Source organism: Leptonychotes weddellii, chromosome 9, assembly GCF_054177405.1.
Source record: "Leptonychotes weddellii isolate Sample4059 chromosome 9, ASM5417740v2, whole genome shotgun sequence".
NCBI lineage: Eukaryota > Metazoa > Chordata > Mammalia > Carnivora > Phocidae > Leptonychotes > Leptonychotes weddellii.
Window position 1 is genome coordinate 916,824 of NC_138377.1, and position 13,576 is coordinate 930,399.

A 13,576-nucleotide genomic window follows, 5' to 3' on the forward strand; every position below is an offset into this window, starting at 1 on the left:
TGCTCGGGACCACAGTCTGAGCTTCGGGTGGAGCAGCCTGAGGCCTGCACAGAGGTGTGGGGTGGGGAGTGTGCCCAGTGGGGGCTCCTGCCAACTCCGGGGGTCCTGAGCCTGAGGCGTCCAGCGTGTCTACTCACCTGTCTCCTGGAAAGACTGGCGGGGCCAAAGGAAGGAGATGAGGCTCTCCCGGGGGCCGCTCCAGCACCTGCCTCAATTTCCCCAGCTAACACCACCCCTGGGAACGGCCCTGGAGCCCACCAGAGAATACTGTTTCCCCGCCAGCCCGGCCCGGGGCCCCGGGATCCCTGCCTCAGCCTGGGGACCCCAAGAGCTCAGGAAGGGGGTCAGAGAGGGAATGGGGTTTGAATCCCAGCCTTCCCGCCATCTGTCCACCACTGTTCTGTCGCCGCTCGCCTGCAAGGCTGGTCCCCACAGAGGCTGCTGGAGGGCCAGCGGGCAGAAGGCAAGTCTCCTGCTGTCCTGAAGACCTGTCCCTCCAACGCCCTGAGGCCCCCTCGCCCCAGGACCCTCGGAGGGCAGCGCGCCCAGTGAGGTCAGGAGCCATTTTAACAACTGATGTGTTTTTTATTCACAAATAAAAGCTGTAGCAAGATGTTACCTACACATTTGTACAAAGGTCTGGACACCCCTAGAAAATGCACAAGGGCCGGAAAGCAGAGCCCATTGTGACGGGAACACACATGCGTCGGCAGGCTCGCCCCCGGTCTGCATTTGGCAGGAAGTGCCGCCCGAGGACCCCCGCCCTGCCCAGGGCGCCCCCCGGAAAGAGCCCGGCCTGAGGGATACCGTCCATAGAAAACCATAAAAACATAGATCATTTGTCTCCAAATTCCCACTGCAAATACTGCATTTATAGGCAAAATGATATAAAAATATGAACCTAACAGAACCTTTACAAAACCCTTACCCCCGCCCCATTTTGTGTGTGTGTTGGTTTTGTTTTTTGCTTGTGGTTTTGGTAAAAATTCCTGCCGTAGAAGAAGGCGCCTTGTGGGCACTGCCCTCCCTGTGTCCTCAGGACAGAGCAGGTCCCGGGGGGGAGGGAAGGCTGGCCCTCCCTGCCCGGAGGACCCCCTGCAACCCCGCCCTGGCGCGATCTGCTGCAAGGACGACGCGCAGACCGGGGTCTGGGGACCACCGGGACCAGCTCTGCCAAGAGAAAACAGCTGTAAAGGAAAAATAATCCTGCATCCTGACCCACGGGCCGGCTGGGCCCAGAGCGGTCCTGCTACATGAAACTGCTTGGCTGGGAAGAGGCCCGGGCCCGGCACCTGGCACCTGGACGGCCCCCGCCGCCCCCCCAGGCCACGGCCCGAGCACACCGTCTGCTGGTGTCTTGAGTCCTTAGCACCAAACGCAAAAAGAGAGAAGTCCGAGTCAAGGTATAAAGGCACTTGCGTTGCTGTCTGGGTGGTGACCGTGTCCTCTCCGGCACACTCCCTCGCTCCGGCCGTCCACTCCGCCCGGCCAGCCCCTCCCTCACCCTCGCCGCCTCGGAGCCCCCCCGCCGGTCCCACACCGGACCCTCCGCATCCTCATCCCCCAGCCCCCGCCACATCCTCACTCCATCCCACGCCCCGCCCCCCCCGCCCCAGCGCCCAGCCTCAGACGTCCACCTCCTGTGGCGCCGACGTGGCGGTGGGGACGGCGACGCTGATGTCAAAGCAGGTGACCATCATGACATGGGCCTTGCACAGGTTCACGCACTGCTCCAAGGCGGCCGTGGCTCGCTCCAGAGCCGCCAAGTACTCAGGCGACTCGGGCTCCAGCTCCGGGTCCACCTCGACTGTGGAGGGACAGTGGGCGGCGGGTCAGGGGCCGAGGAAACGCTTCTGTCCCCTCCCAGCGTCTGGGTCCCCGTCCGGCCAAGGTGCAGGAGGGCGGCCGGCGCTCTCGAGGGAAGTGGCCGGCTTGGGGGTGCAGAGCAGGCGAGGCGAGCCAGGGCAGGGGGCGCAGGGCAGAGGTTAGGGTCCCGCAAGCCTTGCCTCCCCTGCACGGGGAGCCTCACTGCGCCCCAGCGGAGGCGGGGCGGGGGACTCACACTGCTCCAGCCAGCGGCCGGGCTCCACCATCAGCCGGCCCTGGGTCTCCGCCAACTCCCCGCACAGGTGCTCGTGCTTGGCCTGCACCTCCCGAAGCCGCTGCTGCCTGCGCTCGGCCAGCCGCAGCTTGGCACCGGTGCACGCCAGACCCTGGGGGCAAGGGGCGGGCAGGTCCTCAGGCACGGAGGACCACCTACTCCCAGGCTCTCCCAGCAACCCGGGCCTTGGCCGAGGCCACGTCCTCCAGCCTCCAGGCCCGGGCAAATGTACAGTGGGGCCTCAAAGGTGGGCGGGGGTCAGACCCGGGCCCCCCCACGGGTGAGGCTCACACCAGGTGCTCTCAAAGCAGCCTGCCGGTGCCTGCCTGGAACCTGGACCCGGGCCCAAGGGGCACAGCGGTGGGAAACCCTCCATCAGGTGCAGCTCCACGGGACAACGGTGGTGACCTCAGGACCCCTCCGACCGCCTGCTCTGCCCGGAGTGGGCATCGAGGCCACTCCGGGTTCAGGGCTGGGGGGGGCTGGTTCCTACCTTCTCCACATCCTGGGAGGGCTGAGGGCAAGAGGGGGAGGGGAGGTCAGCTGGCTGCTGGGCCACAGCCCCAGGGGCCCACCCGGCCCTCCAGGACCCCTGACCCCCAGCCCCCGCCGGCCCTGACCTCAGCCGGGTCCTCCCTTGGGGGTGGGCGGTGTCGCTGCAAGCGCTCCACGTCATCGATCTCGTACACCTTGATCTCGAAGGGCTCCTTCAGGGAGCCGGCCAGGGGCGGCGGCAGGTCCACCCACTGCCCGGGGAGGCTGGGCTTGCGGCCCAGGGCAGCAGTGTCGGGCATGGGGGCCGGGATCAGCCGTCTCCGCTGCAGACCTGGAGCAGAGTGGGGGCGCTGGGTGAGCGGGGGCTGGGGGGGCGGGGGAGAGCACAGGGGCCGTCCGGGACCCCCCCCCCCGCCCCTAAGAGCCAGCTCTGCCCTGGACAGCTGCTCCCGCCGCCCAACACGGCCCAGCCTCTTGGCCGGCCTCTCCCCCAGGCAGCCCTCGACACCCAACACCTCAGCACCCCAGGCACGCTGGGCCCCGGCTCAAGGCTCCCGGGGCCGAGTCCTGAGCCCAAGCGGCGCCCCCCTCACGTCCCGCTCCCCACCCCAGCTGCCGCCCACGCCGTCCGCCCGCCGCGCTCGGAGCAAGCAGCCGGCCCCGCCCACCGGGGCCCCTCCACACTGGCTGGGGGGCTCCCAGGCAGCTGGGCCCGAGCCGGGGGCAGCGCCGGCCGGGACCCCCGGGCCGAGGCCTGCCCGGCCCCCTGCGCCCCATCGGAGCGGCCCGCGCACGCGGGTCGGCCCCGGCCTCGGGGGCCCACCTGTGGCCCTCTTCTTGGGCGACCTGAGGCTGCGGGAGCGGGCGCCCGGGGAGGCGGCCCCGCCGTCGCTCATGGAGTCGGGGGCCGAGGAGGCGCTGCCCGTGGCCTCGCTGTCCCGCAGCACGCTCTCGTAGCCGCTGCTGCCGCCGCTGTGGTAGAACAGGGCCGTGCGGCCCATGGCGGGCGGCAGCTCGCCGCTCAGCACGCTGCTGTTGTCGCTGCCGTGGCCGCTGCTGCCCCGGTGGGGCCGCCGCGGGGCCGTCACCTTGCTGTAGGGCGAGGGCAGCAAGGGGGCGGGCGGCAGCTCCTCCCCCACGGTCACGCCACTGTCGCTGCCGCTGTCCGAGTCCGCCGAGCCCCGGGAGGGGCCGCCCCTGCCGGGCGCGCCGCCCCCTGCCAGCTCGTTGACGCGGCTGTGGGCGGCCCGGAGCGCCTGCCTGGTGCCCATGACGGTGCCCCGGCCGGCCTTGGCCCCGACGCCGGGCACGGCCCGCGGGGCCGCCCTGGGCGCCGTCACGGGGCCGCCGGGGGTCCTGCCCACCGCCGCGGCCAGCGGCTTCCCCGGAGGACCCAGGGCCCTCGGCCCCCCGGCGGCTAGGCTGCGGCCCTTGCCCCCGCCAGCCGGGGGCTTCGGGGCCCCCGCCCCTTTGGCCGGGCTGCCCCTCCAGGCAGGAGCGGGCCCAGGCGTGGGGCTGGTGGACGGCACACCCAACCTGGGCACGGCCCGGGCCGGCCTCCCAGGAGCCTCCCTGGGCTTGCCAGTGCCGTGCGCCAGGCCTTCACACCGCTCCAGCGAGCCGTGGGCGCCAGGGCGGTACGCAGCCTCCGCCCTACCAGCCCGGGCCTTCAGGCTGGACGTGGCCCTGGGGACGGGGTGGTCGGCCCGGCCGCCGGGCCTGGCCTCCTCCTCCCCTCGGAGGAGGGCAGCAGCCGCAGCCCGGGTCAGGGCCCCGGCCTGGGGAGCGGCCAGGGCCGGGCTGCTCTTGTGTTCCAGGCTGGACTTGCGCACGGGAGGGGCCGGGGGGGCCGCGCCACTGGACCTCGGGAAGAGGCCTCCCTTGGGAGCCACACTCTTCTTGCTGCTGGGGGCAGGCTTCGCGTTGCCCAAGCAGGCGGCCGCGGCGGCCGGGGCATCCCTGCAGGATGCGGCGGGCGTGGTCACACCCAGCGTGGTGGCCCCCCTCCGCAGCGGCGGGATCTGCGCCCCGGCCGCTGGCCTGTGGGCCGCCCTGGCTGCCCCCTCACAGCCGTCCACTACCCTCCGGGCACAAGCCAGCCCTGGCGCTGGGCTGGCAGCCCTGCTGGCAGAGGCCACCGGGAGTGGGCCACGTTCATCTGCCCGGAGCAGCCAGGGGTCCTCAAATAGGCCCCCGGGGCCAGGCGGGCTCGCGGCCAGGCGAACGCCGCCTGCACCGCCGGCCGCTGAGGAAGTCCTCGGTTTCCGGGGGAGGCTGGAGTGGATGGTCTGTGCTGGGGCTGCCCCCCACGGGGACGCGGCCGGGGACTCCCTGCCAGGTCGGGCGGCGGGGGCTGCAGCAGCCACGTCCCCAGGACGAGGACTCCGGGCCAGGCCAGGGCTGTCCGGTCCGCCGTGCTCCGGGAACCGACAGCCGCCCTCATCCGGGGAGCCGCCCGGGAGCGGGGGGCCCAGGGGGTCGGGCCCTGCTGGCGAGTCAGGGCTGGCCCGGAAGGGGGGCTGTGGCGTGGGGCTGAGGCGGTCGTCCGTGCAGACGCTGACCTCACTGAGCCAGGAGCTGATGGAGGAGCCGTGGCTGCTACCAGCCCAGGCGGCTCCCTCTGAGGGCCCGCCAGGGGCCTGCGTGGTGTACGCATCGAACTCGTCGTTGATGCTGCTGATGATGCTCACCGGCCTCGACCCCGAGGCCAGGGCCTGCAGAGAGCAGTTGCTGCCGAAGCTGGCCAGGCTGGTGGGGCGGCTGGAGCCGGCCAGCCCGCCCAGGGACAGCTCCTCCACCACCGTGAACACCAGCTCATCCTCGCCGTTGAGCTCCACAGGCTGCTGCAGCGTCACCGTGGTGGTCAGCAGGCCCCGCTCCAGACGCCGGCCTTGTGCAGAGGGGCGGGGGCCGCCCGCCTGCCCACTCCTGCCCACGGGGGGCGTCCGTACAACTCCATCAGCGTGCCCTCCCCCGGGGTCCTCTGGCGCTCTGCTGGCTTCCAGCTGCCGAGGAGGCGGGGGCGCCGGGCTGGGCAGCGGCCGCCTGCCTCCTCCCGGTGCAGCCTTGTCTGGCCCGGGCAGCTCGGGCCGCATGCTGCCACCCTCCGTCTGGTCGGCACCGGCCTTGGAGGGCTCCAGGGCACCCCGGCAGGTGTCTGGGGCGGGGCTGCCCCGAGGCGTGCTGGCAGCCAGTGGGGAGCCCACGGCCTTCCTGGGGGTGGCGGCCTCGGGCGGCGAGGGCTTCCTGCCCCCGCAGGCCGGGCCAGCCTGGGCTCCGCCGGGGACAGCCAGGGCTCCTGAGGGGCCCTCGCTGCCATCGATGCCCTCCAGCCGCTCCTGCAGCTCGGCGAAAGTGCTACAGCGGAAGTGGTCGGCGTCTCTCGGGCCCGCGGAGGGCCGGCGGCGGCTAAGCGCGGGGATGATGGGCACGAAGTCGGGCGGGCCCTCGTTGTCGGTGAGCTCGCGGTCCGACAGCGACGCCCCGCCGGGCCCCACGTAGATGACCGTGTCACAGGACTGCTCGCTGCTGGAGGAGTACTCGGGGTCTCCGGGCGAGCTGGGCGCCAGGCGGCCGGGCTCCGGGGCCACCGAGCGGGCGTGGAAGGGTCGCAGGTGTGGGGGGCGGCGGGCGCGGCCTTCCTCACAGGAGCTGTCCCCGCCTGAGGAGCTGGACGCGTACTGCGGGGCAGAGCAGGCCCGCGTGAGTGGCCGCCTCACCCACCGCCTCATCCCCCACGTCCCAGCAACACACGCCCACGCCGCAGCCGGGGGGAAGGACACGACGGTGGCATCCACCCACCACACCCCACCGAGGCGGCAGCAGCACCAAAGGGCTCAGGCGCCAAGCATAACCGAATCTTCTCCGGACAGTTCAAGGAAACCGCACTAAGCCAAATCACCGGGAGGCAAGAACACACCCCCACGGCCGCACCGCACATAACTGCAAATCCAGGATTCAGACCCAGGTCCGTCTGGCCCCAGGGCCCCCCCGGTTCTACCCTCCTGCCCCCGCTGAGGGCTGCCCAGGAAGCGCCCTGCTGGCTGGCGCCCGGGGGCCAGGCTCAGGAGGGGCGCAGGCCATGGGGACCACAGGCCAACCCCCGACCAGGCACACGGCCACCGCAAGCCCCCTTGGGAGCAGTTCCCGTCCTGCCTGAGGTGCCAGGCGATTTGGGGCACGGCTCCCTGCCTTGTCCTGGCAGAGCCACAAGGGTGCGGTCCTGTGAGCCCACGGGGCGTCCAGCCAGGGATGCCAGGGATGGGCAGCAGGCCCCTCACCATGCCAGGCAGGGGCGCTCGGAGGGTCCTCGGGGTGGGAGGGGCGGGCAGGAGGCAGGGCCAACCTTGACCTTCTTCCTGCGCAGGCGGTGGATACGGGCGGCTAGCTGCACGGTGCTGAGCGTTTCGGCGTGGCGAGCGGGCGCGTCCGAGACGTGGGCGATCATGGTGGTCCGGCAGCTGGGGGTGGCCAGGGACTCACTCAGCAGCATGGTGAGCCTGTGCTCCCTGGGGGCGAGGGTTGCTCAGAGGCCGAGGGCCTGGGGAGGGGATGTCGGGGTGGGAGGCTGGGCGTGGGGGTGCTACAGGGCGGGAGGGAGGGAAGGAGGCAGGCCTCTCCCCAGGACAGGGCCATGCCTGGAGCCCAGGTTCAACTCTGGCGTCCGGCCCTCGGGGCCAGGGCCCCCCACAAGCCCTCCAGCAACGAGGCCCGGCGGGCGAGGGGGACGGAGACCCAAGGAGCTCAGGGTTCCAGGCCCACTGGACGCGCCCGCCATGCCCTTGGCTGGCTCCCCAGGGGCCACCCCCGCCCTGCCCGCCGAGGAGCCCGCCACTCACCTGTAGGGCACGTGCTTGGCCCCGCTGACCAGGGCCAAGATGACGCTGCCCAAGGCCGACAGAGACAGACACGAGGGTCCCCCGGGGGCCTCCCCGCCCCGGCTGGGCGCCCCCTCACAGCCGCCCAGGTCGATGAGATGCAGGCGGCTGCGGCCCCCAGACACTGAAAGCACAGGGCAGGAAGGTGGCGGCGCGGGCCCCCCCGGGCCCCCGAACCCCCGGGCGCCGCGGCAGGGCGGGCGGGGGGCGCACGCGCCGACACCTACTTCCGCCCCGGCCGCACTTCTCCACGCGGTACTGGTAGACGTGCAGCGTGAAGAGCAGGTGTGAGCTGCAGCTGGGCCGGCGGGCGCCGCGGGCCGCCAGCGCCGCATCCAGGTACCAGGCTGCCTTCTCTGCCGTGGGCGCCCGAAGCTCGCTCTGGTTCGGCAGCTGGGGGCGGGCGGAGGGGAGGGCGGCGTGCACGCTGTGGTCTGGGCCCGCCTCCCGGAGGCCACCCTCGCCGCCCCCCACGCCCGTGGCCGCGGGGCCGGGGGCATACCTGCGCCCCACACACAGGGCCCTCCCGCAGGTACATGCCCGGGGACTGGGCGTCCTGGAGGCTGCCGGAGGCCAGCTCGGCCAGCAGGTCCCGCAGGCCCTCGTCAGGGCCGCACACCTCCAGAGCCGACATGCGCACCGAGAAGCGCGTGCCGGTCCTCTCCTTGCGCTCCTCGATGAGCCGGAAGAGCCAGGAAATGGCGCAGGGCACAATGCCCAGGCTCTGGGGCGAGCTGTCCTTCCCAATCATGGTGTAGGACTTGCCTGGGGGGCACGTGGGCGTGTCAGGGCCCCACACTCAGCCTGACTCGCCCTCAGAGCCCAGCCACGCCCGCTGCCTCCGGGGGCCGGCCTGGGACCCTCAGGGCCAATGTGGGGCCGCTGAGACCCAGGGGCCCCCTGCCTCCCAGGACCGCAGGGGGCTTCCTCTCCACGCGCCCCCCTCCCCGGCCCGTATGGGATGACCCATATCCCCCTTCCCGCCTGCAAGATGAGGCCCGGAGACTGTGGAGACGGGGTGATGGGGGATGCTTACCAAGGCTCGTGTGGCCGAAGGAAAAAACGCAGCCATCAGCCCCACTGACCACCGACTGGAGCACATCAGCCACCGTCCCCGAGCAGACCTCAGCCTGGGAGAGGGGCACAGAATGCCAGGCAGGCGCCAGGGTCAAGGGGACGACACCCAGCCTCCCACCACACCTGTCTGTCCCCATCCCATGCAGGCTGGCAACCCACAAGGTGGGCAGCCTGGCACACGCAGGCCCCAGGACACGGAGCTCTCCACGTGCACACCGAACACACACGGCGTGAGCCAGGCAGGCCCACGGCTCACGCTGCCCTCGTGGAGGCAACTTGGGACACAGACCACACCACACCCCAGATGCTTGCATACACCCAGCAAACAGCAAACCCTGCTCACAAAGCTTCCACAGAGCCCACCGGAAATCCAGAGCACTTCCCCGCAAGCGGCCTGACAACTAGGCCGGGAGGAGGGTGGGAGACCCCCAGGGCCGGGCTAAGGAGGAGGGTGATGCACCACAGGCTGGGCCTGGGCCCCTGGACCTCGCTCTTGCCTCCCTCCTTTTCCTCCCTGGGCACCAGAAGTAAGCGCAGGCCTGGCCCCAGCCCCTGGGGGTGCCCGCCACCCTCACCTGCTCCGAGTCCTGGGGGAAGACCGCGTCGAAGGCAAACATCTTGGGAGCCGTAGCAGAGGCTCGTCGGGGGCCTGAGCTGCCCGGGGGCCCAGCGGCCGGGTCGTACAGGGTCACCTGCTTCTTGCGTGGGTCCACCTTCAGGAAGGACGTGGACTCGGCCGAGGGCTGCACCCCCTGTGCTGGCCAGATCCGCAGCATGACCTTCACCTGGAGGAGGGGGCGGGAGAGGGCATCTGAGCAGCCGCCCGCCCGCCCAGCGGCCGCTAATTACAGGGCAGGAGGAACTCGCGCGAGTTGAGACAGCGGGCCAGGCCTCGGCACAGGGATCCCCACCGCAGGAATGTGGATGCCTGCACCCCAGATCCCATATGAGATCAGCCAGGCAGGCAGGAAGCAAGGCTCACTGAGGGGACGCTAGCCTGGTGCGGGGCAGTGAGCAGAGGAGGAGCAGGCGCCAGGAGAGGGGAGCACGAGGGTGCAGGAGGAGGGCGGGAGCATATAGGAGTACCAGGTGGGGGAGGACAGGGCGGGGAAGGACAGTATGGTGGGGGGCCCACGGGAGCACGCGGTGGGGGAGGACAGGACACTGGTGGGGATGGATGGTGGAGCACAGAAGGGGGAAAAGGCAAGAGAGGGGAACAGGCTCCAGGCACCCCAGTGAACAGAGGGACAGAATTGTGGGATGGCACCCAAGAGCACCCCACCTGCCCTTGATTTGGGGTTCCTCCACACCCTCCGCTGCCTCCGAGGCAGAGCTGGAAGCTAAGTGAGCTCAACCCAGAGGCACAGAGCCCTTGGGACCCGAATCAGCCCCACGCACACGGCGCAGCTCTGCCGGCCACCCCCCTCCCAGGCCCACTTCGGCTTAAGGAGGGAGGAAACATGCGGACGGGTCAGGTCGACTGTGTCACCAGGTCATACAGCCTGGGAGTGGGTCTCCTCAAACCCCAAATCCCAAGCTGAGGGCAGAGGAAGAAGGGAAGCCAGAGAGGCAAGCAGAAGAGGCCCCAAGACGCAGTCCCCCCCACGGAAGGAAGGCGCACGGCCCCCACACCCTGCCAACAGGGCCCGGCCCCTTCTCAGAGTGCTCCCCTGGGGGTGCATTCTCCACCCCCAGGGGGAAGGGACGGGCTGCACCTCATCTCCCGACCTCAGCCGGCCGGGCTCAGGAAGCTGCAAAGTGCAGCCTCAAGGAAGGTGGGCTTGGGGTGGGGGCTGGGGCGACCATGGCAAGGATTTGCCCCCAGCTGCCAAAGGGCAGCCCCAGCCCCCCAGGTCAGTCCAGCCTCCACCTCCTCTAAGAAGCCCCTCCCTGCCAGCTCCCCAGGCCGGTCAGGAGCCTTGAGTGCCTCGACCGGAGGGACAAAGGCACAAAAGGGGTACAGCCTAGGGGAGAAGCTGAGGGACCGGGGCTCTGACCCCAGAGCCAGCTGGGAAGCCCAACTCAAACCCCAGGCACTGGCAGGATTCCAGGCCAGTGGAAGGACACACTGGGAAGGAAGAGGACATGGTAATCCTCCCCGAGGGAAAGGCGCTGCCCCGAGGTGCTGGAGACACTGAGGCCTGGACAGGGGGCACAGGTGGGGGAACGCAGGGGACAGAACAGGGCTTTAGCCTGGGGGCCCTGGCAAGGGACCAAGCAGCCTCTGCTCCCATGTGACCCTAAAACACAAAAACAGACACAAAAGTGTGCCCCCCATCCTCTGTCCCCCACCCCCGTGCTGGGCTCCACAGAAGACAGGCATCCCTGCGGCCAGACCACCGGCCCCAACGCCCTCGAGGGAACAGAGGCTCAGTGGGGAGGGGGGCCGGGACCTAGACCCAAGAGCCCAGAGCAAGCTGCGCTGCAGACACCCCAAAACCTGGAGAAGAAACACCCCAAGCCCCATCTTCTGCATGGCCCCAGGGGCGCCTTCTGACCCGGAGGAGCCCTGGTGAACTAGGGTCCCTCCTGCGAGGGGCACCAGACTCCACTTTCTGCTGAAGGACACCACCTTCCGCTCCCCAATGAAATCTTCGATTTCTCCACTACAGCATAAATCAAATTACCAGACTCATTTCAGAGCCGATATTTTTCACGGATTTAATTGTAAGTGACAGATACATAACGCCGGCAAAATTGGTTTACTGTGGGTAGTTCGCGCAAGGCTCATCTTCTCCCCTTCAGCATGCGGCAAATTGACATGCAAAATCGTTCCAGGAAGGAGGGTACATCCTCCGGGGAGAAACCTATAGAAACACTTCTCCGCTGCACTCCCTGAACCTGGGCTCCATCAGGCGAGAATCGATTCTTTTATTCCCCGACGACGGGAACAAAACTATTTCATTTCCAAGTGCCGCTGCCAAGCAGACGAAAATGTGCACTTCCCGGTAATTTCTGGCAATTTTTTTTTCAGCGCGAACTCCCGGCCACTTCAGGAGCCAAATGGGTTGTGCGGATTGGAGGGGATTCTTGGGGTGGGGAGAGGCCGAGGCCGGGCTCTTGCAGGGCAGGAAATGCTCCAGTGGTGCCGCGGGGAGCCAGCCACGAGAGTCCCCACGCAGGGAGCCCCAGCCTGCAGGGAGGGGACAGGGCGGACCCGGCGGGCCATCACCCCGTCCTAGCTGAACGCACAGGCCATTGTCTGCAAGGATCCTGTCGTTCCCGCCAGGAAATGACAGGGTCTTTGCAGGAGGCAAGGGAGGCTGAGTCTCTCCCCCAAATGTTCAGATATTACAAAGCCCCGCTGAATAGCTGCCAGGTAGGGAAAAAACACGTTTTGCATAAAAAAGGGCTTCCACTCTGAAGAGGTGGCCCAGGCGGTGAGGGGGGAGGGGCACTGCTCAGCACCCACAGAAAGGACGTCTTTTTTAATACTGCCAGATGATGAATTATCTTAAGTAGCACATTAATGTCAAGAATCGAATGTAATCTAACTTCTTTTCTGTGACAATATGAAATGCCTTTCAGGAGGCATTTCTGACTGTGACATTCGTGCAAATAACGTCCAGGGAGCCAGGGAGGGGGCTCGGGGCAGCGAGTGGACTGGTGGCCAGGGGCTCCCTGTGTTGAGGGACTGGGGTGGGGGGAGGGGAGGGGGCTCGTCTACCTCGCAGAAAAGGGAGCCGCGGCCTGCCCCAGAATACTTGGGTGGACACCGGGCCCCAGGAGGTGGTGGAGGCTTGCCGGCGCCCCCGTGCCCCGGTAACGCAGCGGTTACTGGGCCGGAGTCACACAGCCCAGCCCCACCCGCCCCCCCTTTCAGACAGAGAAGCCCAAGCGGTCCAGACAGGCCGAGTGAGCGGGCCAAGGTCAGAGCCAGGCCCAGAGCTGTTGGAGCCCCTCCCCTGCAGCCACTCTGCCCCGTCCAGCTGAGTGTGCCCACCACAGCCCTGCATTTCCAGAGCCAAGGCGGGCGGGGCTGAGACCCCCCACTCTAGCGAGCTCCCAGGGACTCCGATGCAGTGAGGCTTGGCCGGGGCTGTAGGCTCTCGGGCTTGTGAGGGCGTGGGGGTGACAGGGTGAGAGGAGGCTTCCAGAAGGAGCAGCCCGGCAGAGTCACCATGAGACTGGGGGGCGTGGCTCAGGCCTGGGGCAGGGTACCCTCAGCAGACCCCGGCACCAGGAGCCCAGCCCCATGAGGCATGTCCCAGGCGGGGTGGGGCGGGCTGAGCCAGGGAGAGCCTGGAACCCAGCCAACCCCCTCTGCAGGGGGTGAGCCTCTGGGCGCTGGAGTGTGGGGGGTCCACCCCAATCCCAGCCACCCTTGGGGAGGTACCTGGGAGTGGCCACCGGGAACAGTGTAGGCAGAAAATCAGGAAAATGCTCAGGGTACACCCTCGGGGTCAGGTCCAATCCTCACCCTCAGAGCTGAGTGACTGTGCCTCAGTCTCCCCACCCTCAACAGGCACAAAGAGCCCACCTCACTAACGTGCTCACACACATCCCACACATGCAGGACCTCGAGTAAGGCCAGGGTACAATACGAGCCAACCAGATGGGGCCGGGACAGAAGCCCAGTCTCGGCAAAAGGCCACGAAAGCCAGGGATCAGAGCCAGGGGCCAGCCAGCCAGCCTGTTCCACGGCAAGGCCCTTCCCCCCTCTTGGCCTCAGTCTCCCCACCTGAACCAGGTGATCACACGTTGGCCTAGAGGGGTCCCATCCCTGCCCTGGAGCCCCACCTCACAGCAGCATGCCAACAGACACAAGGTATGGGGGGGTCCCTGGGGGTCAGACCCCAACCCCTAGTCCCAGGAAGCCCTGGCTGTCCCACCCCACTGAGACCAGCATCCCTGGGACCCCCACCCATTTCCTGAAGCCCCACCACAGTCTCCGAGGCTCCTATTGCCACCCTGAGCTGCCAAGGTGGGCCTGGGCCTCAGTCTCCCTGTCTGCACCCCACCCTGCCCAACCTGGGAGAAGGACACAGGATCCCTCCATCTCCTGTGCCCCCTCCCAGCACCTCCT

The 13,576-nt window shown here is 68.7% G+C and overlaps 1 protein-coding gene across 5 annotated transcripts in view; it reads right to left on the reverse strand.

Moving 5' to 3' along the window:
* Window positions 1–564: 564 nt before the first annotated feature.
* Window positions 565–13,576, reverse strand: part of KIF26A (kinesin family member 26A) — a 40,330-nt gene continuing 27,318 nt past the window's right edge. For 3 of the 5 annotated variants that reach the window (XM_081829808.1, XM_081829812.1, XM_081829813.1), the window contains 11 exons: window positions 9,126–9,335; window positions 8,510–8,603; window positions 7,976–8,238; window positions 7,701–7,866; window positions 7,435–7,597; window positions 6,942–7,104; window positions 3,420–6,276; window positions 2,722–2,927; window positions 2,595–2,615; window positions 2,063–2,213; window positions 565–1,807 (listed from right to left, as the gene is read on the reverse strand). In XM_081829808.1, the coding sequence (XP_081685934.1) occupies window positions 1,626–1,807; window positions 2,063–2,213; window positions 2,595–2,615; window positions 2,722–2,927; window positions 3,420–6,276; window positions 6,942–7,104; window positions 7,435–7,597; window positions 7,701–7,866; window positions 7,976–8,238; window positions 8,510–8,603; window positions 9,126–9,335 (4,476 nt within the window). In that variant the 3' untranslated portion in view covers window positions 565–1,625. The remainder of the gene's footprint in view (window positions 1,808–2,062; window positions 2,214–2,594; window positions 2,616–2,721; window positions 2,928–3,419; window positions 6,277–6,941; window positions 7,105–7,434; window positions 7,598–7,700; window positions 7,867–7,975; window positions 8,239–8,509; window positions 8,604–9,125; window positions 9,336–13,576) is intronic. The other 2 variants (XM_081829811.1, XM_081829810.1) reach the window with 2 other exon arrangements.